Source organism: Scyliorhinus torazame, chromosome 15, assembly GCF_047496885.1.
Source record: "Scyliorhinus torazame isolate Kashiwa2021f chromosome 15, sScyTor2.1, whole genome shotgun sequence".
In the NCBI taxonomy this organism is placed as follows: Eukaryota; Metazoa; Chordata; class Chondrichthyes; order Carcharhiniformes; family Scyliorhinidae; genus Scyliorhinus; species Scyliorhinus torazame.
The window spans coordinates 81,152,992-81,178,369 of NC_092721.1; the positions used below are offsets into that span (position 1 = coordinate 81,152,992).

The following is a 25,378-nucleotide window of genomic DNA, read 5'->3' on the forward strand; positions in this document are numbered from 1 at the left end:
AAGGTGCTGCGGTGGAGGGGAGGGTGGGGCTGGTGGCAGGGGTGGGTGTGGGGTTCCGGCGGGCGCCAGGTCTCGTAGGGAGACCGCATCTTGTCGGCCGTCGGGGTATGCCACGTAGGCGTACTGGGGGATAGCGTGGAGAAGATGGACCCTCTCGACCAACGGGTCCGACTTGTGCGCCCGCACGTGTTTTCGGAGCAGAATGGGGCCGGGTGCTGCCAGCCAGGTCGGGAGCGAGGTCCCAGAGGAGGACTTCCTGGGGAAGACAAGGAGACGTTCGTGAGGTGTTTGGTTGGTGGTCGTACAAAGCAGTGACTGGATTGAGTGGAGGGCATCTGGGAGGACTTCCTGCCAGCGGGAGACTGGGAGGTTCCTGGACCGTAGGACCAGTAGGACGTTCCGTTCCGTTCTCCCTCTCTACCTGTCCGTTACCCCCTGGGTTGTAACTGGTCGTCCTGCTCGAGGCGATGCCCTTGCTGAGCAGGAATTGACGCAGTTCGTCGCTCATAAAGGAAGACCCCCTATCACTATGTATGTAAGCGGGGAAACCGAACAGTGCAAAGATGCTATGGAGGGCCTTGATGACGGTGGTTGCGGTCATGTCGGAGCAGGGGATGGCGAATGGGAATCGGGAGTACTCATCAATCACGTTCAGGAAGTACGTGTTGCGGTTGGTGGAGGGGAGGGGGCCTTTGAAGTCCAGGCTGAGGCGTTCAAAGGGATGGGAAGCCTTTATCAGGTGCGCTTTCTCTGGTCGGTAAAAGTGCGGTTTGCACTCCGCGCTGATTGCAACCGACCGTTGGTCAGTGAGGAGAGTGAATCTCCTGCCGGCCAGGTCATGCCTCCAATGTCGCACAGCTTCTACTATGGCCTGGGCCTCCTTTTCGACTGAGGAGTGGCGGATTTCGGAGGCATGGAAGGTGGGAGAGAAGAAGACCACCAGTCTGCCCGCTTGGTTAAGGGTGGCCGCCAGAGCTACGTCGGACGCATCGCTCTCGACCTGGAAGGGGAGGGACTCGTTGATGGCATGCATCGTGGCCTTTGCAATGTCTGCTTTGATGCGGCTGAAGGCCTGGCGGGAAAAGCTGTGGATTGGATCAAGGGACGGTCCTTGTCCACGTAGTTGGGGACCCACTGGGCGTAGTAACTGAAAAACCCTAGGCAGGGCTTCGGAGCAGTGAGGGAGGCGGAACTCCATAAGTGGGTGCATGCGCTGAAGGTCGGGGCCTATAACTACATTTCGCACTACGTAGCCGAGAATGGCTAGGCGGTCGGCGCTAAACACCCATTTATCCTTGTTGTATGCAAGGTTAAGGATTTTTGCGGTTTGGAGGAATTTTCGGAGGTTGGTGTCGTGGTCCTGCTGGTCATGGCCACAGATGGTGACATTATCGAGATACGGGAATGTTGCCCGTAAACCGTACCGGTCAACCATTCAGTCCATCTCGCGCTGGAAGACTGATACCCCGTTGGTGCCACCGAAGGGAACCCTTAAGAAATGGTAGAGCCGCCCATCTGCTTCGAAGGCAGTGTATTTGCGGTCACTAGTGTGGATGGGGAGCTGGTGGTAGGCGGACTTGAGATCCACCGTGGAGAAGACCTTATAATGCGCGATCCTGTTTACCAGGTCGGATATACGGGGGAGGGGGTACGCGTCCAGCTGCGTAAACCTGTTGATGGCCTGACTGTAGTCGATGACCATCCTATGCTTCTCCCCGTTCTTTACCACCACTACTTGAGCTCTCCAGGGGCTGCTACTGGCTTCAATGACCCCTTCCCTCAGTAGCCTTTGGACCTCTGACCTAATAAAGATGCGGTCCTGGGCACTGTACCGTCTGCTCCTGGTGGCGACAGGTTTGAAATCCGGGGTGAGGTTCGCAATCAGGGAAGGCGGGTCGACCTTAAGGGTCGCGAGGCCGCAGACAGTAAGGGGGGGTATAGGGCCGCCGAATTTGAAGGTTAGACTTTGGAGGTTACACTGGAAGTCTAAACCCAGGAGTGTAGCCGCGCAGAGGTGGGGAAGGATGTAGAGACGGATATTTTTGAACTCCCGTCCCTGGACTGTGAGGTTTGCTATACAGAACCCCTTTATATCCGCTGAGTGTGAACCGGAGGCCAATGAGATTTTTTGATTAACGGGGTGGATGAGGAGAGAACAGCGCCTTACTGTGTCGGGGTGTATGTAGCTCTCCGTGCTCCCAGAGTCGATTAGACAGGATGTCTTGTGCCCGTTGATGAATACGGTCGTTGTAGCAGTTGAGAGTATTCGAGGCCGGGACTGATCCAGGGTCACCGAGGCTAATCGCAGCAGTTGAGAGTTCTCTTTGGGCAGTGCGTGGTCAGCCGAGCTGGGGTCCTGGGGCTTCATCCAAAATAGCGGCTCCCATTGGTCGCACATGGCCGGGGGTGCACAAAATGGCGGCGCCCATCCCTCCAACGTGGCGTCCGCGGAACAAGATGGCGGCGCCCGGTGTCTGCACGTGGCCCTTGAATAGGAGGATGGCGGCGACCGCTGGCCACACGGGGACCCTGGAGAAGTTTGTGGTTGCGGTCCGCATTCGCCGCTGGAGACCGCGGCAACCGCACGGGCCTGACATACCCCCACAAAATGGCCACATCCCTTGCAGGTGGATGCGCGGGCCGGGCAGCGCTGGCGGGGGTGCTTGACCTGCCCGCAAAAGTAGCAGCGGGGCCACCCGGGGTTGCCAAGCCGCCTAGCAGCACCGGCCTGTGGGGGGATGGGGGAAGTCTCGGTGTCGGCCGCGGAGGGGTTCCACGCTGCCCAGGGGGCTGCCGCGCGGTTGGGAACGTAAGCGCAGGTGTTCCTGTAGGCCACGTCCAGGGAGCCTGCAAGGGCCCATGCCTCCCTGAGACCCAGAGTGTTTTCTAACAGTCGCTGGCGGATTTATGAGGATAGCATACCTGCCACAAAAGCGTCCCGGACTAAGAGTTCAGTGTGTTCGCTCGGCGAAACTTGCGGGCAGCTGCAGCTTCTCCCCAACACCAGGAATGCACGGTAGAATTCTTCCAGCGATTCCCCAGGGGTTTGTCGCCTTGTTGCAAGCAGGTGCCAGGCGTAGACCTGGTTTACCGGGCGAATATAGTGTCCTTTTTGCAGCTCAATTGCTGCATCGAAGTCTTCTGCTTCCTCGATAAGGGTGTAAATCTCCGGGCTCACCCTTGAGTGCAGGACTTGTAGTTTCTGCTCTCCCGTGGGCGTGTTTTTGGCCGTCCCGAGATACCCTTTAAAGCACGCCAGGCAGTGCTTAAAGATTGCCGCTGAGTTCGCCGCGTGGGGGCTGAGTTGCAGACACTCCGGCTTGATTCGGAGCTCCATCCTTTCTTCTTAAAAAAAACTAGCTGATTAAATTGATGCACGATCAATGACCACTAAAGCGAGATTGTAGTCCAACTGAAGGCTTTAATAAGCTGGATGTTTCCCCCAGCAGCTCAAGTACAGAATGAAGGCTGCTGGGGCGGCACGGGTTCTCATACCCCGCCTAGCAGGGCGGAGCTACCATACATCCTAACCAATAGAAAGCATACAGTTTCCACCAATGGTGCTCCAGCCTATCAGGTACCGTAATACCTATAATACCACACCTGGCACTTGAGTGGCACGAATGTCGATCACCCCCTGGACCTGGGTCATGCCAGTGATGGCAGTGAAACCTACTGCCCAGGCTTCCTGATGGGCTAGGTCAACAGTGCAATGGATGTTTTGTGCCGACTGGGCATATAGGACCTCCGTGATGGTGCAGATACACAGTGCACTGAGGTCAGTGAGATCCCGGATAGGCAGCCGTCCAACAGCCCGAGAAGGAGGAGAAGGTGCAAGGGAAGCGCCGCATGAGGCTTTGAGTGTACACACACCGCGTGTCATTTGAGAACCTGCCGGACTGGGCATGCCGTCGAAGACACCAACTGAACACTGGACAGTGTGACATATCTGCCAGATCAAAGTGCATCTGTCACATGGCACCACGGGGGAATGAGAACACCCGCTCCCGGTGGCCGTCAAGATGCCGATCGTCCTGAACTTTTATGCCACGGGGTCCTTCCAAGGCAGACAACTTGCAAGGCAGCCATCTTGCTATGCACCCCACTGACAACCCACCGTGGTCCCTGTCATGATATTCAGGTAAACAGCATGGTGCAAACAGACATACATTTTGATGGACAGATCAACGGACCAATCAACACACACACAACACCACAGCCAATCACAGGCAAGAGCATACACACTACAAAACAGGGAACACGACACTTCCCGCTCATTCCAGCAGGAGACAGCTCAGGGCACAGAGCTCACAGCAAGCCACTCAGACATCCACCATGTGCTGAGTGCCACTCCAGGATAGTGTTAGGAATAGGTCCACAGATTCAAGGGTTATGATCGAACCTCAGTAACCAGTTTACCACTGTAAATAAATGTTAGTAATAAAACTGAGTTGTACCATTCGCAACCGTGTTGGTTCGTCTGTGTAGCAGAGCACCCAACACAACATAGTACCAGGATTGGAACCCGGTAACTGTCGGACCTACCTATGAATCCTCAGGAATCTGTCAACCTGTGCCATGGACACCGTCAGCACGCCGCGGCCGCCACAAGTTGCTGGAAACCTCGGCGTCAATTGGAAGCTGTTCAAACAGTGCTTCCTGCTCTTCCTGGAAGCCAACGAAAAGGAGAGCGCTTCGGACACCAGAAAGATCGCCATCCTCCTCTCCACGGCAGGTCAACACGCTATCCATGTCTACAACTCCCTGGTGTTCGCGGAAGTTGAGGACAAGACCAAGTACAAGACGGACCTTCTCAAACTCGACCAACACTTCAACGTCGAGGTCAACGAGAGTTTCGAGAGGTATCTCTTCCAGCAGCGCCTGCAGGGTAAGGTTGAGCCCTTTCAATCCTTCCTTACACACCTCCGTATCCTCGCGCAGTCCTGCGGCTATGAGGCCACCTCCGATTCAATGATTCGGGACCAGATTGTTTTTGGGGTCACCTCGGGCACCCTACGCCAGCAGCTCCTAAAAATTAAAGGCCTCACCCTAGCCTCCGCAATCGAAGCCTGTGTCCAGGTAAACATCATGGTGCAAACATACATACATACTGATGGACAGATCAATGGACCAATCAACGCACACGCAACACCGCAGCCAATCACAGGCAAGAGCATACACACTACAAAACAGGGAACACAACACTTCCCGTTCATTCCAGCAGGAGACAGCTCAGGGTACAGAGCTCACAGCAAGCCACTCAGACATCCACCATGTGCTGAGTGCCACTCCAGGATAGTGTTAGGAATAGGTCCACAGATTCAAGGGTTATGATCGAAACTCAGTAACCAGTTTACCACTGTAAATAAATGTTAGTAATAAAACTGAGTTGTACCATTCGCAACCGTGTTGGTTTGTCTGTGTAGCAGAGCACCCAACACATCAGTCCCTGGTTCTACAGAGTGACACCGGCCGTATAGATGCCCCCACCCCCACATCCAACCCTCCACAATACCCCTCGACTACCCAACCAGCTGCCCCCCCCGTCCCCGTCGGTCGGGCATCAGGCAGCCCACCCTGGGCAGTTCTCCATCCTGGACAGCTGCCTATCCGGGATCTCACTGACCTCAGTGCACGGTGTATCCGCACCATCACAGAGGCTCTATATACCCAGTCGGCACAAAACATCCCCCAGAACTCCGGCGACTAGGAGGAAGGCCACCATTGCTGGTTGAATTCCAATATCCATTGTCTGTCGGGTGTGGAAGGCCGATATGTTAGCATGGCGTATAGCCTGTGCTCAACCAGGTCCAATGGGCTACACAATGGCTCTGGTTGGCACTGCGGGCTCTGCCCCTGCATGCTCCCCCCAACCCTGCACCCCTGGCCCCTTGCTTGCCCAGCACCATGGGGGACTCTGGCCCTGACACGCGTCCCTGCTGCTAGGGATATGATTGGCTGCCACTGCCCTTACCAGCAGTACGCTCTGCGGCCCTCCCGTAGGGGCTAGAATGGGCATTGCCCTGGGTAGGCTGCCTGATGCCCTGCCGACGGGTAGTGTCCTGCTGGTTGGGTAGTGGAGGGTGGGATGCGGGGATGGGGGCACTCTGTAGAACCAGGGACCAAGGTGGGTTGCCAGTGGAGTGCATAGCAAGATGGCTGCCTTGCAAGTTGCAGTAATGGCGGTCCGTGCCTTGGGCTCCACCCCAGTCCCATGGGGGGACATCCTGGCCACATGGCTCATTCCGCTGTCATCACCCCCCTCCCCCCTGGACCTGGCAGGGCCCCCACCCCAGGCAGCTCAGCCAGTGTCCGGCCCGGCAGCCCACAGTCGCTCCTCTCCATCCCCCTCTCTCCCTCAGCAGCCACGATGCTGGTTTCACAATTTTTAAAAGCACAATTGAACTGCGCCATTGGGAACTTGGCCCATCGGAGGAGGAGAACCATGGAGGCCCTCCAATGACATGCAAGCAGTGTTTACTGTATGTGCGTTCTGGAACGCACTGAAGGCGCTGTCGAGGCGATAGAGAATTGCGATTTGGCGTCAAATCGGCACCCGCCATGTTTTGGCGTCGGAACCGATTCTCCGCCCACCGCGTTTCCTGATTTTGGCAAAAGCCGACGGAGAATCACGCCCATGATCTCCAGTTGTGAGTTATTCTCCCTCTTTTATTTCTTGCTGTGGCAGCAGCTCGCTCTGCTCTGCATACCTATGTTCGGTCTCCCAATCAAGATGTTAGAGCAACTATTTCTGGGAACAGTTGGCTTGGGTAGAAACTGTAACTTCATCAAAATGCCCTTCAGCATTCAACTCTTTCTCGAGACTGTTGCAACTTGAAGTGTAGAAAGCACAAAACGCTTGTGGAATCACAACAACCGTTAGAAGAAATCAACCAGCAACTAGTCTGTACGTAGTTAATGAGCCCTTTAAATAGCACTAATGCGGGGTCCTTCCTGTTGCTGGCTGCATGTTCAGCTGTGCAAGGTTAAGAGATTGCATTAGCTGATGTATTATGTTGAACATGAAAATAAAAATTGCTTGCATCAAATCAGGATTACATACTGAGTGAATTTGTGAATCTGTCAATTCTGCATTTGTCTTTGCGCAGGTCGAGGAGACACAGCCTGAGTGAGTGAGACACATCCAGAGTGGAACTTGGTAATTTGGTGCAGTGAGGTAATTTGGTGCAGAGTGGGAGAAGGTGCTTTTTCCCTACCATTTTGTTCTCTTTCTTCTGGCCTGTAACTTTTTTAATCTGCAGGGAGAGAACCAGAGAGTATCCTGGGAAGGTAAGTGATTTCTATTTTTATTACCTTTTCAAAGTGTGTGTCGGGGGGGGGGGGGGGGGGGGACTGAAGTGACATCACAGTAAAACTGTGACCTGATTGGCTGGTTGGGAATCTACACTAAATTTAAAAATTAAACATTGTTAAACTAATTAAACATAATTACTGAATTACTTAATAATTTAGAGGGGTATCTAAGCCAGAGATCGGAGAGTACTGTATTTAGCTTTCACATTTCTAGTAGAAATCTAGTGTTAGGAAACATATAGTTAACAGTAACTTTAAAAAAAAAATGTTTTAAATTTACTTTACTAATTAATTAACGCAATGTCAATTAGAGGGGTGCAGTGCTCTGACTGTGAGATGTGGCAGGTCCGGGAGGCTTCCAGCGTCCCGGATGGCTTCATCTGCAGAAAGTGCACCCAACTAGAGCTCCTCACAGACCACATGGTTCGGTTGGAGCAGCAGTTGGATGCACTTAGGAGCATGCAGGTGGAGGAAAGCATCATAGATAGCAGTTATATAAATGTGGTCACACCCAAGGTGCAGGCAGAGAAATAGGTGACCACCAGTAGGGGCAGGCAGTCAGTGCAGGAATCCCCTGTGGTTGTCCCCCTCTCGAACAGGTATACCCCTTTGGATACTGTCGGGGGGGATAGCCTATCAGGGGAAAACAGCAGCAGCCAGAGCAGTGGCACCACTGCTGGCTCTGATGTTCAGCAGGGAGGGTCAAAGCGCAGAACAGCAATAGTCATAGGGGACTCTATAGTCAGGGGCATAGATAGGCGCTTCTGTGGACGCAAAAGAGACTCCAGGATGGTATGTTGCCTCCCTGGTGCCAGGGTCCAGGATGTCTCAGAATGGGGAGCGGGCATCCTGAAGGGGGAGGGCAAACAGGCAGAGGTCGTTGTACATATTGGTACTAATGACATAGGCAGGGAGGGGCATGAGGTCCTGCAGCAGGAGTTCAGGGAGCTAGGCAGAAAGTTAAAAGACAGGACCTCGAGGGTTGTAATCTTGGTATTACTCCCTGTGCCACATGCCAGTGAGGCTAGAAATAGGAAGATAGAGCAGCTAAACACATGGCTAAACAGCTGGTGCAGGAGGGAGGGTTTCCATTATCTGGACCACTGGGTGCTCTTCCGGGGCAGGTCTGAACTGTATAAGAAGGACGGGTTATATCTAAAATGGAGAGGCATAAATATCCTGGCCGCGAGGTTTGCTAGTGTCACACAGGAGGGTTTAAACTTGTATGGCAGGGGGGTGGGTACTGGAGCAATAGGTCAGAAGGCGAAAGCATTGAGGGAGAACTAGGGAATAGGGCCAGTATGGCTCTGAGGAAGAGCAGACAGGGAGATGTTGCTCAAAATAGCGGATCTGGTGGTCTGAAGTGCATATGTTTTAATGCAAGAAGTATTACGGGTAAGGCAGATGAACTTAAGAGCTTGGATTAGTACTTGGAACTATGATGTTGTTGCCATTACAGAGACCTGGTTGAGGGAAGGACAGGATTGGCAGCTAAACGTTCCAGGATTTAGATGTTTCAGGTGGTAAAGAGGGGTGGCGGAGTTGAGCTACTGGTTAGGGAGAATATCACAGCTGTACTACCGAAGGACACCTCAGAGGGCAGCGAGGCTATATGGGTAGAGATCAGGAATAAGAAGGGTGCAGTCACAATGTTGGGGGTTTACTACAGGCCTCCCAACAGCCAGCGGGAGATAGAGGAGCAGATAGATAGACAGATTTTGGAAAAGAATAAAAACAACAGGGTTGTTGTGATGGGAGACTTCAACTTCCCCAATATTGACTGGGATTCACTTAGTGCGAGGGGCTTAGACGGGGCAGAGTTTGTAAGGAGCATTCAGGAGGGCTTGTTAAAACAATATGTAGATAGTCCAACGAAGGAAGGGGCTGTACTGGATCTGGTATTGGAGAATGAGCCCGGCCAGGTGGTAGAAGTTTCAGTAGGGAAGCATTTCGGGAACAGTGACCACAATTCAGTAAGTTTTAAAGTGCTGGTGGACAAGGATAAGAGGGGTTCTAGGGCAAATGTGCTAAATTGGGGGAAGGCTAATTATAACAATATTAGGCGGGAACTGAAGAACCTTGATTGGGGGTGGATGTTTGAGGGCAAATCAACATCTGACATGTGGGAGGCTTTCAAGTGTCAGTTGAAAGGAATTCAGGACTGGCATGTTCCTGTGCGGAAGAAGGATAAATACGGCAAATTTCGGGAACCTTGGATAACGAGTGATATTGTAGGCCTTGTCAAAAAGAAAAAGGAGGCATTTGTCAGGGCTAGAAAGCTGGGAACAGACGAAGCCTGTGTGGAATATAAGGAAAGTAGGAAGGAGCTTAAGCAAGGAGTCTGCAGAGGACTCTGAAAACAGCGCGGGAGCTGAGGGAGCCAGGACTCTGAAAACAGCGCGGGAGCTGAGGGAGCCAGGACTCTGAAAACAGCGCGAGAGCTGAGTGAGCCGGGACTTTGAAAACAGCGCGGGAGCTGAGGGAGCCAGGACTCTGAAAACAGCGCGGGAGCTGAGGGAGCCAGGACTCTGAAAACAGCGCGAGAGCTGAGTGAGCCGGGACTTTGAAAACAGCGCGGGAGCTGAGGGAGCCGGGACATTGAAAACAGCGCGGGAGCTGAGTGAGCCGGGACAGTGAAAACAGCACGGCAGCTGAGTGAGCCGGGACATTGAAAACAGCGCGGGAGCTGAGTGAGCCGGGACAGTGAAAACAGCGTGGGAGCTGAGTGAGCCGGGACAGTGAAAACAGCGCGGGAGCTGAGGGAGCCGGGACATTGAAAACAGCGCGGGAGCTGAGTGAGCCGGGACTCTGAAAACAGAGCGGGAGCTGAGGGAGCCGGGACAGTGAAAACAGCACGGGAGCTGAGGGAGCCAGGACTCTGAAAACAGCGCGAGAGCTGAGTGAGCCGGGACTTTGAAAACAGCGCGGGAGCTGAGTGAGCCGGGACTTTGAAAACAGCGCGGGAGCTGAGTGAGCCGGGACAGTGAAAACAGCGCGGGAGCTGAGTGAGCCGGGACAGTGAAAACAGTGCAGGAGGTGAGGGAGCCGGGACAGTGAAAACAGCGCAGGAGGTGAGGGAGCCGGGACAGTGAAAACAGCGCGAGAGGTGAGGGAGCCGGGACTCTGAAAACAGCGCGAGAGGTGAGTGAGCCGGGACAGTGAAAACAGCGCGGGAGCTGAGTGAGCCGGGACAGTGAAAACAGCGCAGGAGGTGAGGGAGCCGGGACAGTGAAAACAGCGCGGGAGGTGAGGGAGCCGGGACTCTGAAAACAGCGTGGGAGCTGAGGGAGCCGGGACTTTGAAAACAGCGTGGGAGATTTAAAAAGCGTGGGAGCTGCGAGTCGGAGCGGAGATTTTAAAAGATCGCGGCCTAGTTTCGGGAGCCGTTCGGAGGAGGAGGAGCAGTCTCTGTCAGGGAGAGAACCTGAGAACATCTAAGACACTCAGAGGGTAAGAAGGTAAGTAAGTGATTTTTACTCATTTTTACTTTTATACCTTTTTCAAATTGTGTGTGTCGGGGGGAAACTGAAGTGACATCACAGAAAAGCTGTGGCCTGAGTGGCTGGTTGGGAATCTACACTAAATTAAAAAAATTAAGCATTGGTAACTAATTAAACATAATTACTTAATTATAATTTAGAGGGATATCTAAGCCAGAGATCGGAGAGTACTATATTTAGCTTTCGCATTTCTATTAGAAATCTAGTGCTAGGAAACAGATAGTTAACAGTAACTTTGAAATAAATAAAAAAATATTTAAAAAAAATTTTTTTTTTAAATTTTAATTTTAATTAATTGACGCAATGTCAGTTAGAGGGGTGCAGTGCTCTGACTGTGATATGTGGCAGGTCCGGGAGGCTTCCAGCGTCCCGGATGGCTTCATCTGCAGAAAGTGCACCCAACTGGAGCTCCTCACAGACCGCATGGTTCGGTTGGAGCAGCAATTGGATGCACTTAGGAGCATGCAGGAAGCGGAAAGCATCATAGATCGCAGTTATGTAAATGTGGTCACACCCAAGGTGCAGGCAGAGAAATGGGTGACCACCAGAAGGGGCAGGCAGTCAGTGCAGGAATCCCCTGTGGTTGTCCCCCTCTCGAACAGGTATACCCCTTTGGATACTGTCGGGGGGGATAGCCTATCAGGGGAAAACAGCAGCAGCCAGAGCAGTGGCACCACGGCTGGCTCTGATGTTCAGAAGGGAGGGTCAAAGCGCAGAAGAGTAATAGTAATAGGGGACTCTATAGTCAGGGGCACAGATAGGCGCTTCTGTGGACGTGAAAGAGACTCCAGGATGGTATGTTGCCTCCCTGGTGCCAGGGTCCAGGATGTCTCCGAATGGGTAGAGGGCATCCTGAAGGGGGAGGGCAAACAGGCAGAGGTCGTTGTACATATTGGTACTAACGACATAGGCAGGAAGGGGCATGAGGTCCTGCAGCAGGAGTTCAGGGAGCTAGGCAGAAAGTTAAAAGACAGGACCTCGAGGGTTGTAATCTCGGGATTACTCCCTGTGCCACGTGCCAGTGAGGCTAGAAATAGGAAGATAGAGCAGCTAAACATGTGGCTAAATAGCTGGTGTAGGAGGGAGGGTTTCCGTTATCCGGACCACTGGGAGCTCTTCCGGGGCAGGTGTGTCCTGTATAAGAAGGACGGGTTGCATCTAAACCGGAGAGGCATAAATATCCTGGCCGTGAGGTTTGCTAGTGTCACACGGGAGGGTATAAACTAGTACGGCAGGGGGGTGGGCACGGGAGCAATAGGTCAGAAGGTGAGAGCATTGAGGGAGAACTAGGGAATAGGGACAGTGTGGCTCTGAGGCAATGCAGACAGGGAGAAGTTGCTGAACACAGCGGATCTGGTGGCCTGAAGTGCATATGTTTTAATGCAAGAAGTATTACGGGTAAGGCAGATGAACTTAGAGCTTGGATTAGTACTTGGAACTATGATGTTGTTGCCATTACAGAGACCTGGTTGAGGGAAGGGCAGGATTGGCAGCTAAACGTTCCAGGATTTAGATGTTTCAGGCGGGATAGAGGGGGATGTAAAAGGGGAGGACGGGTTGTGCTACTGGTTCGGGAGAATATCACAGCTGTACTGCGGGAGGACACCTCAGAGGGCAGTGAGGCTATATGGGTAGAGATTAGGAATAAGAAGGGTGCAGTCACAATGTTGGGGGTTTACTACAGGCCTCCCAACAGCCAGCGGGAGATAGAGGAGCAGGTAGGCAGACAGATTTTGGAAAAGAGTAAAAACAACAGGGTTGTGGTGATGGGAGACTTCAACTTCCCCAATATTGACTGTGACTCACTTAGTGCCAGGGGCTTAGACGGGGCGGAATTTGTAAGGAGCATCCAGGAGGGCTTCTTAAAACAATATGTAGACAGTCCAACAAGGGAAGGGGCGGTACTGGACCTGGTATTGAGGAATGAGCCCAGCCAGGTGGTAGATGCTTCAGTAGGGGAGCATTTCGGTTACAGTGACCACAATTCAGTAAGTTTTAAAGTACTGGTGGACAAGGATAAGAGTGATCCTAGGATGAATGTGCTAAATTGGGGGAAGGCTAATTATAACAATATTAGGCGGGAACTGAAGAACATAGATTGGGGGCGGATGTTTGAGGGCAAATCAACATCTGACATGTGGGAGGCTTTCAAGTGGCAGTTGAAAGGAATTCAGGACCGGCATGTTCCTGTGAGGAAGAAGGATAAATACGGCAATTTTCGGGAACCTTGGATGACGAGAGATATTGTAGGCCTCGTCAAAAAGAAAAAGGAGGCATTTGTCAGGGCTAAAAGGCTGGGAACAGACGAAGCCTGCGTGGAATATAAGGAAAGTAGGAAGGAACTTAAGCAAGGAGTCAGGAGGGCTAGAAGGGGTCACGAAAAGTAATTGGCAAATAGGGTTAAGGAAAATCCCAAGGCTTTTTACACGTACATAAAAAGCAAGAGGGTAGCCAGGGAAAGGGTTGGCCCACTGAAGGATAGGCAAGGGAATCTATGTGTGGAGCCAGAGGAAATGGGCGAGGTACTAAATGAATACTTTGCATCAGTATTCACCAAAGAGAAGAAATTGGTCGATGTTGAGTCTGGAGAAGGGTGTGTAGATAGCCTGGTTTACATTGAGATCCAAAAAGATGAGGTGTTGGGCGTCTTGAAAAATATTAAGGTAGATAAGTCCCCAGGGCCTGATGGGATCTACCCCAGAATACTGAAGGAGGCTAGAGAGGAAATTGCTGAGGCCTTGACAGAAATGTGTGGATCCTCACTGTCTTCAGGTGATGTCCCGGAGGACTGGAGAATAGCTAATGTTGTTCCTTTTGTTTAAGAAGGGTAGCAAGGATAATCCAGGGAACTATAGGCCGGTGATCCTTACGTCAGTGGTAGGGAAATTACAGGAGAGAACTCTTCGAGACAGGATCTACTCCCATTTGGAAGCAAATGGACGTATTAGTGAGAGGCAGCATGGTTTTGTGAAGGGGGGGTCGTGTCCCACTAACTTGATAGAGTTTTTTGAAGAGGTCACAAAGATGATTGATGCAGGTAGAGCAGTGGATGTTGTCTATATGGACTTCAGTAAGGCCTTTGACAAGGTCCCTCATGGTAGACTGGTACAAAAGGTGAAGTCACACGGGATCAGGGGTGAGCTGGCAAGATGGATACAGAACAAACTAGGTCATAGAAGGCAGAGAGTCGCAATGGAAGGGTGTTTTTCTAATTGGAGGGCTGTGACTCGTGGTGTTCTGCAGGGATCAGTGCTGGGACCTTTGCTGTTCGTAGTATATATAAATGATTTGGAGGAAAATGTAACTGGTCTGATTAGTAAGTTTGCAGACGACACAAAGGTTGGTGGAATTGCGGATAGCGATGAGGACTGTCAGAGGATACAGCAGGATTTAGATCATTTGGAGACTTGGGCGGAGAGATGGCAGATGGAGTTTAATCCGGACAAATGTGAGGTAATGCATTTTGGAAGGTCTAATGCAGGTAGGGAATATACAGTGAATGGTGGAACCCTCAAGAGTATTGAAAGTCAGAGAGACCTAGGTGTACAGGTCCACACGTCACCTAAAGGGGCAACACAGGTGGAGAAGGTAGTCAAAAAGGCATACGGCATGCTTCCTTCAATGGCCGGGGCATTGAGTATAAGAATTGGCAAGTCATGTTGCAGCTGTATAGAATCTTAGTTAGGCCACACTTGGAGTATGGTGTTCAATTCTGTTTGCCACACTACCAGAAGGATGTGGAGGCTTTAGAGAGGGCGCAGAAAAGATTTACCAGGATGTTGCCTGGTATGGAGGGCATTAGCTATGAGGAGCGGTTGAATAAACTCGGTTTGTTCTCACTGGAACGACGGAGGTTGAGGGGCGACCTGATAGAGGTCTACAAAATTATGAGGGGCATAGACAGAGTGGATAGTCAGAGGCTTTTCCCCAGGGAGAGGGGTCAATTACTAGGGGGCATAGGTTTAAGGTGCGAGGGGCAAGATTTAGAGGAGATGTACGAGGCAAGTTTTTTACACAGAGGGTAGTGGGTGCCTGGAACTCATTGCCGGAGGAGGTGGTAGAAGCAGGGACGATAGTGACATTTAAGGGGCATCTTGACAAATACATAAATAGGATGGGAATAGAGGGATACGGACCCCGGAAGTGTAGAAGATTTTAGTTTAGATGGTCAGGCTTGGAGGGCCGAAGAGCCTGTTCCTGTGCTGTACTTTTCTTTGTTCTTTGTTCTTCTGTCTGTCATATGTTGGCTGCACATGTGCTGATACCTTGATCAATATGACCTCTGACATAATTCTTCTCTTAAGTATGCAAGTGGGTCCTTTTCCGGTGGTCTTTGCCGCTCTGTTGGGCTCCTTTTCACTGATTTGGGGCTCCCTTTGAGGTTGGGCAGGCCGGCGGGGCGGGTGGGAGGGGGGAAGGTGGGGGGGGGGGGGGGGGGGGTGCTGGCTTGAAAGCTGGTGGTTTTGTTTCCTTGTTGATTTATTGGTTTCTCTTTCTGGTGTATTGTGGATGTTTCTCCCGTATTACTGATGGTTTTGTATTCAGCTGTGTTCTTCGGTATCATGGAGTTGTTAATAAACTCAAAATATCTGCAAGTGGGCTGAAGGTGCATTTTGAAACTCCAGGGGAGCACTCATAGTTCCTGACAAACAAGTGCTAACAAGCTCAATTTCTCACCCAATGGCTCTTTCATGCTTGTAGCCATTATTCAATTGTGATCATCCAGCCACCACTGATACTTCAGGTCAGATTTTAACTCACTTAAGACTAATCCACTTTAGAGTTGAAATCGGATCCTGCCTCTGTGGGTGTTGGTCTGCGTTTGCCTCCTGGTTCCCTTATTCTGGTTCTAAAGATACATGTTTATCACTTATGTTTCGGAATATATATGAGCCTGAAATAGTCATTGCTTATTCTATGTTGTGACTGTGTTTTCAGCTGCTTCAGTTTCTGTTTCTTCTCTGAAAAAGTGGATCACAAATTATATCATGTAACAATATTTCATTTAGGATTTTACAAAAAATCTGTACCTGAACCAAGGCTGACCGGCAATACGAGCCAAAAAGAATCCTAGTGTATAGCCAATAGCTGGATAGATTGTTCCAATGATCCAGAGGGAAGGAGATGTTACCCAGGATCCCCTGTACAGGAGGGCTCCAGTCACAGCTATGCCAACTATGAGGAATACTCCAGTGATTGAACCAATCTAGTGAGAAAAGATTTGGTTTAGAATCAAAAAAGTCAGAGTCACCATCGAGTCCATACCTGGGGCGAAATTCTCCCGAAACGGCGCGATGTCCGCCGACTGGCGCCCAAAACGGCGCCAATCAGACGGGCATCGCGCCGCCCCAAAGGTGCGGAATGCTCCGCATTTTTGGGGGCCGAGCCCCAACATTGAGGGGCTATGCCGGCCTTTGTTATCCCGCCAGCTGGCGCGGAAATGACATCCCCGGGCGGCGCATGCGCGGGAGCGTCAGCGGCCGCTGACAGTTTCCCACGCATGCGCAGTGGAGGGAGTCTCTTCCGCCTCCGCCATGGTGGAGACCGTGGCGGAGATGGAAGGGAAAGAGTGCCCCCACGGCACAGGCCCGCCCGCAGATCGGTGGGCCCCGATCGCGGGCCAGGCCACCGTGGGGGCACTCCCCGGGACCAGATCGCCCCACGCCCCCCCCCCCCAGGACCCCGGAGCCCGCCCACGCCGCCTTGTCCCGCCGTTCAAAAGGTGGTTTAATCCACGCCGGCGGGATTCACGGCAGCCCCCGGCGATTCTCCAACCCGGCGGGGGGTTGGAGAATCGCCGGAGGCTACCGTGAATCCCGCCCCCGCCGGTTGCCGAAGTCTCCGGCACCGGATATTTGGCGGGGGCGGGAATCGGGCCGCGCCGGTTGGTGGACCCCCCCCGCTTGATTCTCCGGCCCGGATGGGCCAAAGTCCCGCCGATAAATTGCCTGTCCCGCCGGCGTGGATTAAACCACCTTTTGAACGGCAGGACAAGGCGACGTGGGCGGGCTCCGGGGTCCTGGGGGGGTGCGGGACGGCCTGGCCCTGGGGGGTGCCCCCACGGTGGCCTGACCACCGATCCGTGGGCGGGCCTGTGCCGTGGGGGCACTCTTTCCCTTCCGCCTCCGCCATGGTCTCCACCATGGCGGAGGCGGAAGAGACTCCCTGCACTGCGCATGGGTGGGAAACTGTCAGCGGCCGCTGATGCTCCCCCGCATGCGCCGCCCGGGGTTGTCATTTCCGCGCCAGCTGGCTGGGCAACAAAGGCCGTTTCTGCCAGCTGGCGGGGCGGAAATTCCTCCGGCGCCGGCCTAGCCCCTCAATGTTGGGGCTCGGCCCCAAAAGATGCGGAGCATTCCGCACCTTTGGGGCGGCACGATGCCCGTCTGATTGGCGCCGTTTTGGGCGCCAGTCGGCGGACATCGCGCCGTTTCGGGAGAATTTCGCCCCATGTTCTCTGTAGAGCAACCAGTTAGTCCCATTCCCACTCTACCCTGTCGTAATGCTATGTAAATGACACAGCCGTTCGTCAGTAATGTGCAAATCAGATAACAATTTGTGATGAGGCAGAAATACCTCGTGAACTGTCAATCACCACAAATTGTTTGACGATTTGTGCCACTTTGCTGTTAGTCTCACAAAAACAGTATTGTGCTCTTGACTTCACAATACATTTCTTGAAGTTGGTGCATTTGCACAATTTGGCATTAAATTGTCACAGGATGCTAAATCTCGTAATTGATTATGCAATATGATAATTGTTAATGACTGCTAGTCATTTTCCCCACCCAGGGCGGCATGATAGCACAGTGATTAGCTCTGTTGTTTCTCAGCACCATGTCCCAGGTTCGATTCCCGGCTTGGGTCACTGTCTGTGCGGACTCTGCACGTTCTCCCCGTGTCAGCGTGAGTTTCCACCGGGTGCTCCGGTTTCTTTCCATAAGTTCCGAAAGACGTGCTGTTAGGTAATTTGGACATTCTGAATTCTCCTTCTGTGTACCCAAACAGGTGATAACTAGGGGCTTTACACAGTAACTTCATTGCAGTGTTAATGTAAGCCTATTTGTGACAATAAAGATTATTAAAGAAAGCGAAGAATTAAAGTTCCATGTTCCTTCACATAATGAATTATTGTTGGAAACTTTTGAGATGCTAAATTTTCTTTGTCTTTCTAACTTTTTTTTCACACCAAAAAAAATCCAATATTTCTTTCCTCAAGTTATTTCTCTTTGTGTACCTGATGCTGTTCATTACATTTGAAATTTAATTCACCCGCTTTAATTCACCCTCCTCCTCAGTCCTTCCTCTGTTTATTTGCAATGCTTAGATCTCACTGGTTAAGGAGATACATCCTTCAGCAAGGTTCTGATGCTTCCTTGCCTTGCCACTATCAGCTTGCGTTTACAACGATTTACAGGGGAAAATAAATTGAACTGAAGGTTGAGGGAATGGGCAGCACGGTAGCACAAGTGGATAGCACTGTAGCTTCACAGCGCCAGGGTCCCAGGTTCGATTCCCCACTGGGTCACTGTCTGTACGGAGTCTGCACGTTCTCCCCGTGTGGGTTTCCTCCGGGTGCTCCGGTTTCCTCCCACAGTCCAAAGATGTGCAGGTTAGGTGGATTGGCCATGCTAAATTGCCCTGAGTGACCAAAGGGGTTAGGAGGGGTTATTGGGTTGCGGGGATAAGGTGGAAGTGAGGGCTTAAGTGGGTCGGTGCAGACTCGATGGGCTGAATGGCCTCCTTCTGCACTGTTTGTTCTATGTTCTATGAATATGTCTGACTAACCAGGCATTCCATGAGATGCTCTTCTGGGACAGATACCGGCCCAGTAACCACATTCTGGCTACTGCTGCTGTTTTAAAGTTTCCTTTCTTTTTAAAAATAAATTTAGAGTACCCAATTATTTTTTTTCCAATTAAGGGGCAATTTAGCGTGGCCAATCCACCTACCCTGCACATCTTTGTGTTGTGGGGGTGAGACCCATGCAAACACAGGGAGAATGTGTAAACTCCACACGATAGTGACCTGGGGCCGGGATCAAACCTGGGACCTCGGCACCGTGAGGAGGATCGTGGGAGGAAACCGGAGCACCAAATCTTCTACTTTGCCTTATGTAAATCATTAGTTAAGCAATATTTATTTATTTTAATGTAACATTTTTATAGTCTTGGAATTGACATGTGTACATTCTTTGGGTTGATTCTTTGTGGAGCTGCCCTGAGTCTTCATTGTGACCTTAAAAGAAAATTAGCAGACATGCCATAAATGGCTGTTTATGCCAATTCTCTGACAACTTATGGCATTTCTATTGAAATTACATTCAGTTAATCATGGAAATTCTATGCCGATCACTTTGTCAATCTTAATTCTTGATGCAATAAGTGAAATAAAATAAATTTATACTGAAAAAAACTTGTGAGGCCTAATGGACTTAGCAGCGTCGAGTTTGTGGTCAGCAGTCAACCATGAAGTCTTGCTGAGAAGACTAGCTATCTCGCCGCCGTAAATTTCAGATACTGCAATCTTTTCATAGCTGTGTTTATTTGGGCTGCAACACGGGCGGCACGGTGGCACAATGGTTAGCACTGTTGCCTCAGAGCTCCAGGGTCCCGGGTTCAATTCTGCCCTTGGGCGACTGCGTGGAGTTTGCATGTTCTCCCGTGTCTGTGTGGGTTTCCTCCGGGTGCTCTGGTTTCCTCCCACAGTTCAAAGATGTGCAGGTTAGATGGATTGGCCATGCTAAATTGCCCCTTAATGTCCAAAAGGTTAAGTGGGCTTACTGGGTTACAGGGATAGGGTGGCAGTGTGGGCTTGGTGTGGTGCAGACTCGATGGACCGAATGCCTCCTTCTGCACTGTAAATTCTATGATTCTATAAACACTATGGGAAGTAGTTCTTACACACATACAGTCTCAGTGTCAGAGTGCTAGCTGCGTGCATTAGAACAAAAAAGTTGGCTTGACACAAACTAATAATACAATTCATTTTTAGGTCTGCGCTGCCCTTAACCAATTGAAAATTCTTGTATCCAGTCCACCAGTCTTTGCAAAAGATCGCTGGAAATCACAAAGCAAGCGCATTAATAGCATTTAGCCAGTTCTCCTGCCCATAGAACATAGAACAAACAGTGCAGAAGGAGGCCATTCGGCCCATCGAGTCTGCACCGACCCACTTAAGCCCTCACTTCCACCCTATCCCCGTAACCCAATAACCCCTCCTAACCTTTTTGGACACTAAGGGCAATTTAGCATGGCCAATCCACCTAACCTGCACGTCTTTGGATTGTGGGAGGAAACCGGAGCACCCGGAGGAAACCCACGCAGACATGAGAGAACGTGCAGACTCCGCACAGACAGTGACCCAGCGGGGAATTGAACCTGGGACCCTGGCGCTGTGAAGCTACAGTGCTATCCACTTGTGCTACCGTGCTGCCCTTCTAAGGTTTTGGCAACTAATTTGGAGAAGTCCCAAGAGAACCTCTAAGCCTTCTTAAATATTTCGCTGGTTTCAGGGGCTGGTTTAGCACAGGGCTAAATCGCTGGCTTTTAAAGCAGACCAAGGCAGGCTAGCAGCACGGTTCAGCCTCTCCGAACAGGCGCCGGAATGTGGCGACTGGGGGCTTTTCACAGTAACTTCATTTGAAGCCTACTTGTGACAATAAGCGATTTTAATTTAATTCCATTTTAAAACTGGAAGTTGCTTACCTTCAGTATTAGCTTGGCCTTTTCTGGCCATCTATAGTTCACATAAACCCCAGCAGCAACTGGAATTAGGAGGCTTGCCAAGGTAATGCCTGGAACACATAAGTTTCAGTTTTATTTGTTTCCCATAACTGAACATATGAAAACATGGACTCATGCTCTGACAATTATTGTGAAATTTGAAGTTCACAAATTACCTATGCTGTCATAAGGGATTTGGATGGTATCTGAGTCAACCCAGGTTTTAGTGTAGATGAAGAGGCAAAGAGGCATCATCCCCATCCCCAGTATTGTGGAACACGTCGTCATACTCACACTGAAAGCAAAAATATTTTACAATAAATGTGGAAAGCAATACTAAACAGCATAATATGTTCTTAGCCCTTGAAATAATGTTGTAACATCTGAACAGAGAAACGCTTAATTGGGTTATAAATTTTCAGTCTGAATTTGCAAATAAAATGTAGGCTGAACCTGTTAGAGCTCCAATTGTAAATAACATTAAACAATTGGATGGTGACTTGGATAATGCTTCACTGAACACTTACCCTTGGAAAGTTGATTTGCGAACAATATTTAATTGCACAGCTATTATGGCTTTTTTAAATCTTCTGCTCTAAATAAGTTACAGTCAGGCTATTTCAGATAACAAAATTAAAATTTGATGGATCTAATTCTGCATATTCCAGAGGTCAGGGCAGATCACCATTTAGATTTCATTTTCTTTGTGTGCAGTTTTTCATGTGCGGGTTAACGTAATTATTAAAATGTATATGTTACTCTGTTTAGATTGAAATAACAAGCAGGAAAATAATAAAACTGTGTTAACCAACCCTCTGAAAAGTGGCTCTTGGTGGTAACTAAGTTAATAAGTGAAAATTCATCTTTCATCACGCATGATAATTGCTAACAATACCTTCCTAACAAGACTGAGATACTCTTTGGAGGTGAAATTGATCTCTGTGATAGAGCAAATTAGGTGATAACAGTTTTACAATATATAGATTTTATTTGCGGGATATAAAACTGGCTGCTGATATGCTAACATCCAATTTGCATTGTTACTGATGACTAATTTCACTCCTTCTATATCTAGCCTGCCACTGATTTTAAACAGTAACAGTGCTTAAGTTTCCTCCACGATTGCTCAGTATTTTTTTTTATAAATGTTTTTTATTGGGTTTTTGAACAAAGTATATTTACAGTTATGTACACAGAATAAAACTTATATACATAGAAGGGAAGGAAACTAAAGAAAAAAAAACTGGTACGATATTGTGCATGCACTAGCTCAACAACAGTAACTCTGGACAGTTAGCAATGTTATTTTAACACATAAGTAGGCACCTGTTTGTTGGTGGCGGGGGGGGGGGGGGGTTGCTGGGGAGGTACATATACATTTGGGTGCCGGAGAAACAATTATATTGGTTATGTCCAATACAGAGAGAGCAATACTCGAATGGATCTGGTGTTGGTGTTGTTACTTGCTTCTCCCAGACGGCTTTCGCTGCCGTTGTCATCGCGTGTTCACCTCCACTTCGGCCGTTTGTCCCATCCTTCGCCCGTATTTTCCTTGCTCTTTGTTTCTGTGTTTGCCAAGTTGTTATCGTTTCTCGTGCCCTCCTTCCGGCTATCATTCCCTTGCCCCCCCCCCCCCTCCCCCCCACCTCTCTGGTTCCCCTCTATTGTTCCCTGTCTCCTCACTCTTCCCTCTTCTTCCCCTCCCCCCCACTTTCACTTTCTGCCCCCCTCCCACCTCACCTTCTCCTGTGGTACGCCTTCCTTTTCTCTTAGGTTTAGCTGTTCCCCCCCCCCCCCCCCCCCACCCCGCCCGGTCTATCCCTCCCTCCCCCGCTACTTTCCCCTGATTCTTGGCTATCTGGCTATTCTTCTGCTTGTTTTTTGGCCACAAACAGGTCCCGGAACAATTGGGTGAATGGCTCCACATTCTGTGGAAGCCGTCGTCTGACCCTCGGATTCAAATTAGATTTTCTCCCTTTGCAGAGATTCTGAGAGGTCGGACAGCCAATCTGCAGTTTTAGGTGGTGCTGCTGACCGCCAGCCGAACAGGATTCTATAGCGAGCGATCAGGGAGGCAAAGGCAAGGGCGTCCGCCCTCCTCCCCAGGAATAGATCTGGCTGGTCTGAAACCCCGAAGGTCACCACTTTTGGGAGTGGCTCCACCCTCATCCCCATCACTTTGGACATTGCCTCAAAGAAGGCAGTCCAGTACCCCGCAAGTCTGGGGCAAGACCAGAACATGTGGGCGTGGTTGGCCGGGCCTCCTTGGCACCGTTCACATCTGTCCTCCAGCTCCGGGAAGAACCTACTCATACAGGTTCTTGTTTTGTAGGCTCTATGTATCACTTTTAGTTGCGTCAGATTGAGCCTTGCGCACTGGAGGTGGAGTTGACCCTATGCAGTGTTTCACTCCAGAGTCCCCACCCTATCTCAATCCCCAGGTCTTCCTCCCATTTCTTTCTAGTTGCGTCTAGTGCGGTGTCGGCCCTTTCTACCAGTCGGTCATACATGTCGCGACAGTTTCCTCTCTCTAATATGCTTGCGTCCAGTAACTCTTCCAATAATGTCTGTCGTGGCGGTTGTGGGCATGTGCTTGTCTCCTTTCATAGGATGTTCTTGAGTTGCAGGTACCTTAGCTCGTTCCCCCTGGCTAGCTGGAATTTCTCTGTCAGTTCGTCCAGTGTTGTGATCCTGCCGTCCGTGTATAGGTCCCTGACTGTCAGTGTCCTTCAATCCTGTCCCCACCTTTTGAAGGTGGCGTCAGTCAGCACTGGTGTGAACCTATGGTTGTTGCAGATGGGAGCTTTACCCGACATTCTGGTCAGGCCAAATTGCTGCCGTAGTTGGTTCCAGGACTGGAGGGTGGCTATCACCACCAGGGCGCTGGAATGCTTTTTGGGTGGGGATGGGCGCGCCATCGTGGCGAGGGCCTGGAGGGAGGTCCCCATGCAGGAGGCCTCTTCCGCGCGCACCCACTCGGCCCCCCCCATACGAACACCATGATTAGTACGTCTAGTGCTTTGAAAAAGGCCTTGGGGATGTAGATCGGGATGGATCTGAATAGGAAGAGGTATCTGGGCAGCATGTTCATTTTGATCGACTGTACTCTCCCCGCCAGGGAGAGTGGGAGTGTGTTCCATCTATGCAGGTCCTTTTTTACTTCCTCTGTCAGATTGGTGAGGTTCCATTTGTGCATCTCTTTCCAGTCATGGGATATTTGGATCCCCAGGTAGCAGAATTTGTGTCTGGCTTGTTTAAACGGCAGTCCCATTAGTGCTGCCCCACCTACTTGTGGGCGTACCGGAACGATCTCGCTTTTGCTCATGTTGAGTTTGTAGCCCGAGAAGGCGCCAAACTCTTTCAGGAGCGCGGTGATTCCGTCCATGCTGCTCTGTGGATCCGAAATGTAGAGGAGCAGGTCATCTGCATAGAGTGAGACTCTGTGCTCTCTGCCTCCCCTTCGGATCCCCCTCCAGCTTTTTGCTGCTCTGAGAGCAATTGCTAATGGCTTGATCGCTAGAGCGAACAGCAGCGGGGACAGTGGGCATCCTTGTCTGGTGTCCCTGTGCAGCTGGAAGTATCGGGAGTTGGTATTGTTGGTCCGTACGCTCGCCATGGGAGCGTTGTTTCGGAGCTTTACCCAGGAGGTGAACGATGTTCCAAGCCCGAACCACTCCAGAACCTCTCTGAGTTACTTCCATTCGACCCTGTCAAAGGCCTTTTCTGCGTCCAGGGAGACATACAATTGCTCAGTATGATTGAGCAGTCACGATATTAAGAATATTCAACGCGATCTGCCAGCTGCATCCCACCGGAACCGGCACAAGACGCGGCCGGTAAAGGCCGGGAGAGGCCTCCCTACGGTCATTACGCCTTATGAGACCTGGTTAGATCTCGCACAGGTAAGTGGGTTTAAGAACCCACTTAAACATGCTGACACCAAATCTAACTGGCTCCTGGCATTTATCGGTCGCCCCAAGGAGACCCAGTCAGGTGCCGACTAGTGCTGGTCCACACAAACATGGACCAGGCAGAATGGCACATGGGGGGTCGTCCAGACCATTGGTGGCCCTGGGCAGTCAGGGACAGAGCAGGGTGGCACCCCTGTTCTCCCCATGGCACCCAGAAACCTTGGCACTGTCAGGCGTGCACCTTGGGAGTGCCACCAAGTGCCTGGGTGGCACTGCCAGGCTGACAGGAGCACTGCCATGGTGCCAAAGTGACAGTTCCTGGGTTCCCAGGTGCCAGGGTGGCACTGCCAAGGGTCAGAGCCTGAGGGGGGATATGCCCATGATAGGAGTGATGAGGGGAGTATGATGGGTGGGAGGTGGGTGAAGGATGGGTATGAAGGGACCTCTAGAGGTTTGGGAGGTGGTCAAGGGTGGGGGTCCTGAAGGGGGGGGAGGGGGCCCAAGAGGAGGCATGGGATGGCCTGAAAAGGGAAGATCCTCAGTGACCTCATAGCGGGGTGACCTCACTTGGGCGATGTGGAGTAATGCCCATGTGTGTGGAGATGACATTGTCCGTGGGTGGGGGCCCTCAAGCTCACTTAGAGATCAGGGTACCCTTTCAAAATAGTGGCCTGATCTCCGAGGAGCCGGTCTGGCCTACTGGTTCAGGATCCCGGTGATGAAAATAATTCTAAGGGCGGAATTTAATGGAAACATTTCTAAGTTCATCTGTGGCGGGCTTTACAGGGAGTTTCCCGCTGGCTCTGCCAGTGAGTTCCCCACTGCTATCAAACGACAAAAGTCATTTTTTTATAGCACTGGGGAGTTTCTCACCAGTTTAGCCTACACTTCGGGCGTGATCCACCGGCCGCGTTGCGCTCAATCAAGA

At 51.0% G+C, this 25,378-nt stretch overlaps 1 protein-coding gene across 1 annotated transcript in view; it reads right to left on the bottom strand.

The window, feature by feature from the left end:
• The window catches only part of slc10a2 (solute carrier family 10 member 2), a 62,631-nt gene that overhangs the window by 27,552 nt on the left and 9,701 nt on the right, over nucleotides 1-25,378 (bottom strand). The window contains exons 2-4 of the mRNA XM_072476338.1: nucleotides 20,716-20,834; nucleotides 20,522-20,610; nucleotides 15,845-16,020 (exon numbers count right to left, since the gene is read on the bottom strand). Of these exons, the coding sequence (XP_072332439.1) occupies nucleotides 15,845-16,020; nucleotides 20,522-20,610; nucleotides 20,716-20,834 (384 nt within the window). The remainder of the gene's footprint in view (nucleotides 1-15,844; nucleotides 16,021-20,521; nucleotides 20,611-20,715; nucleotides 20,835-25,378) is intronic.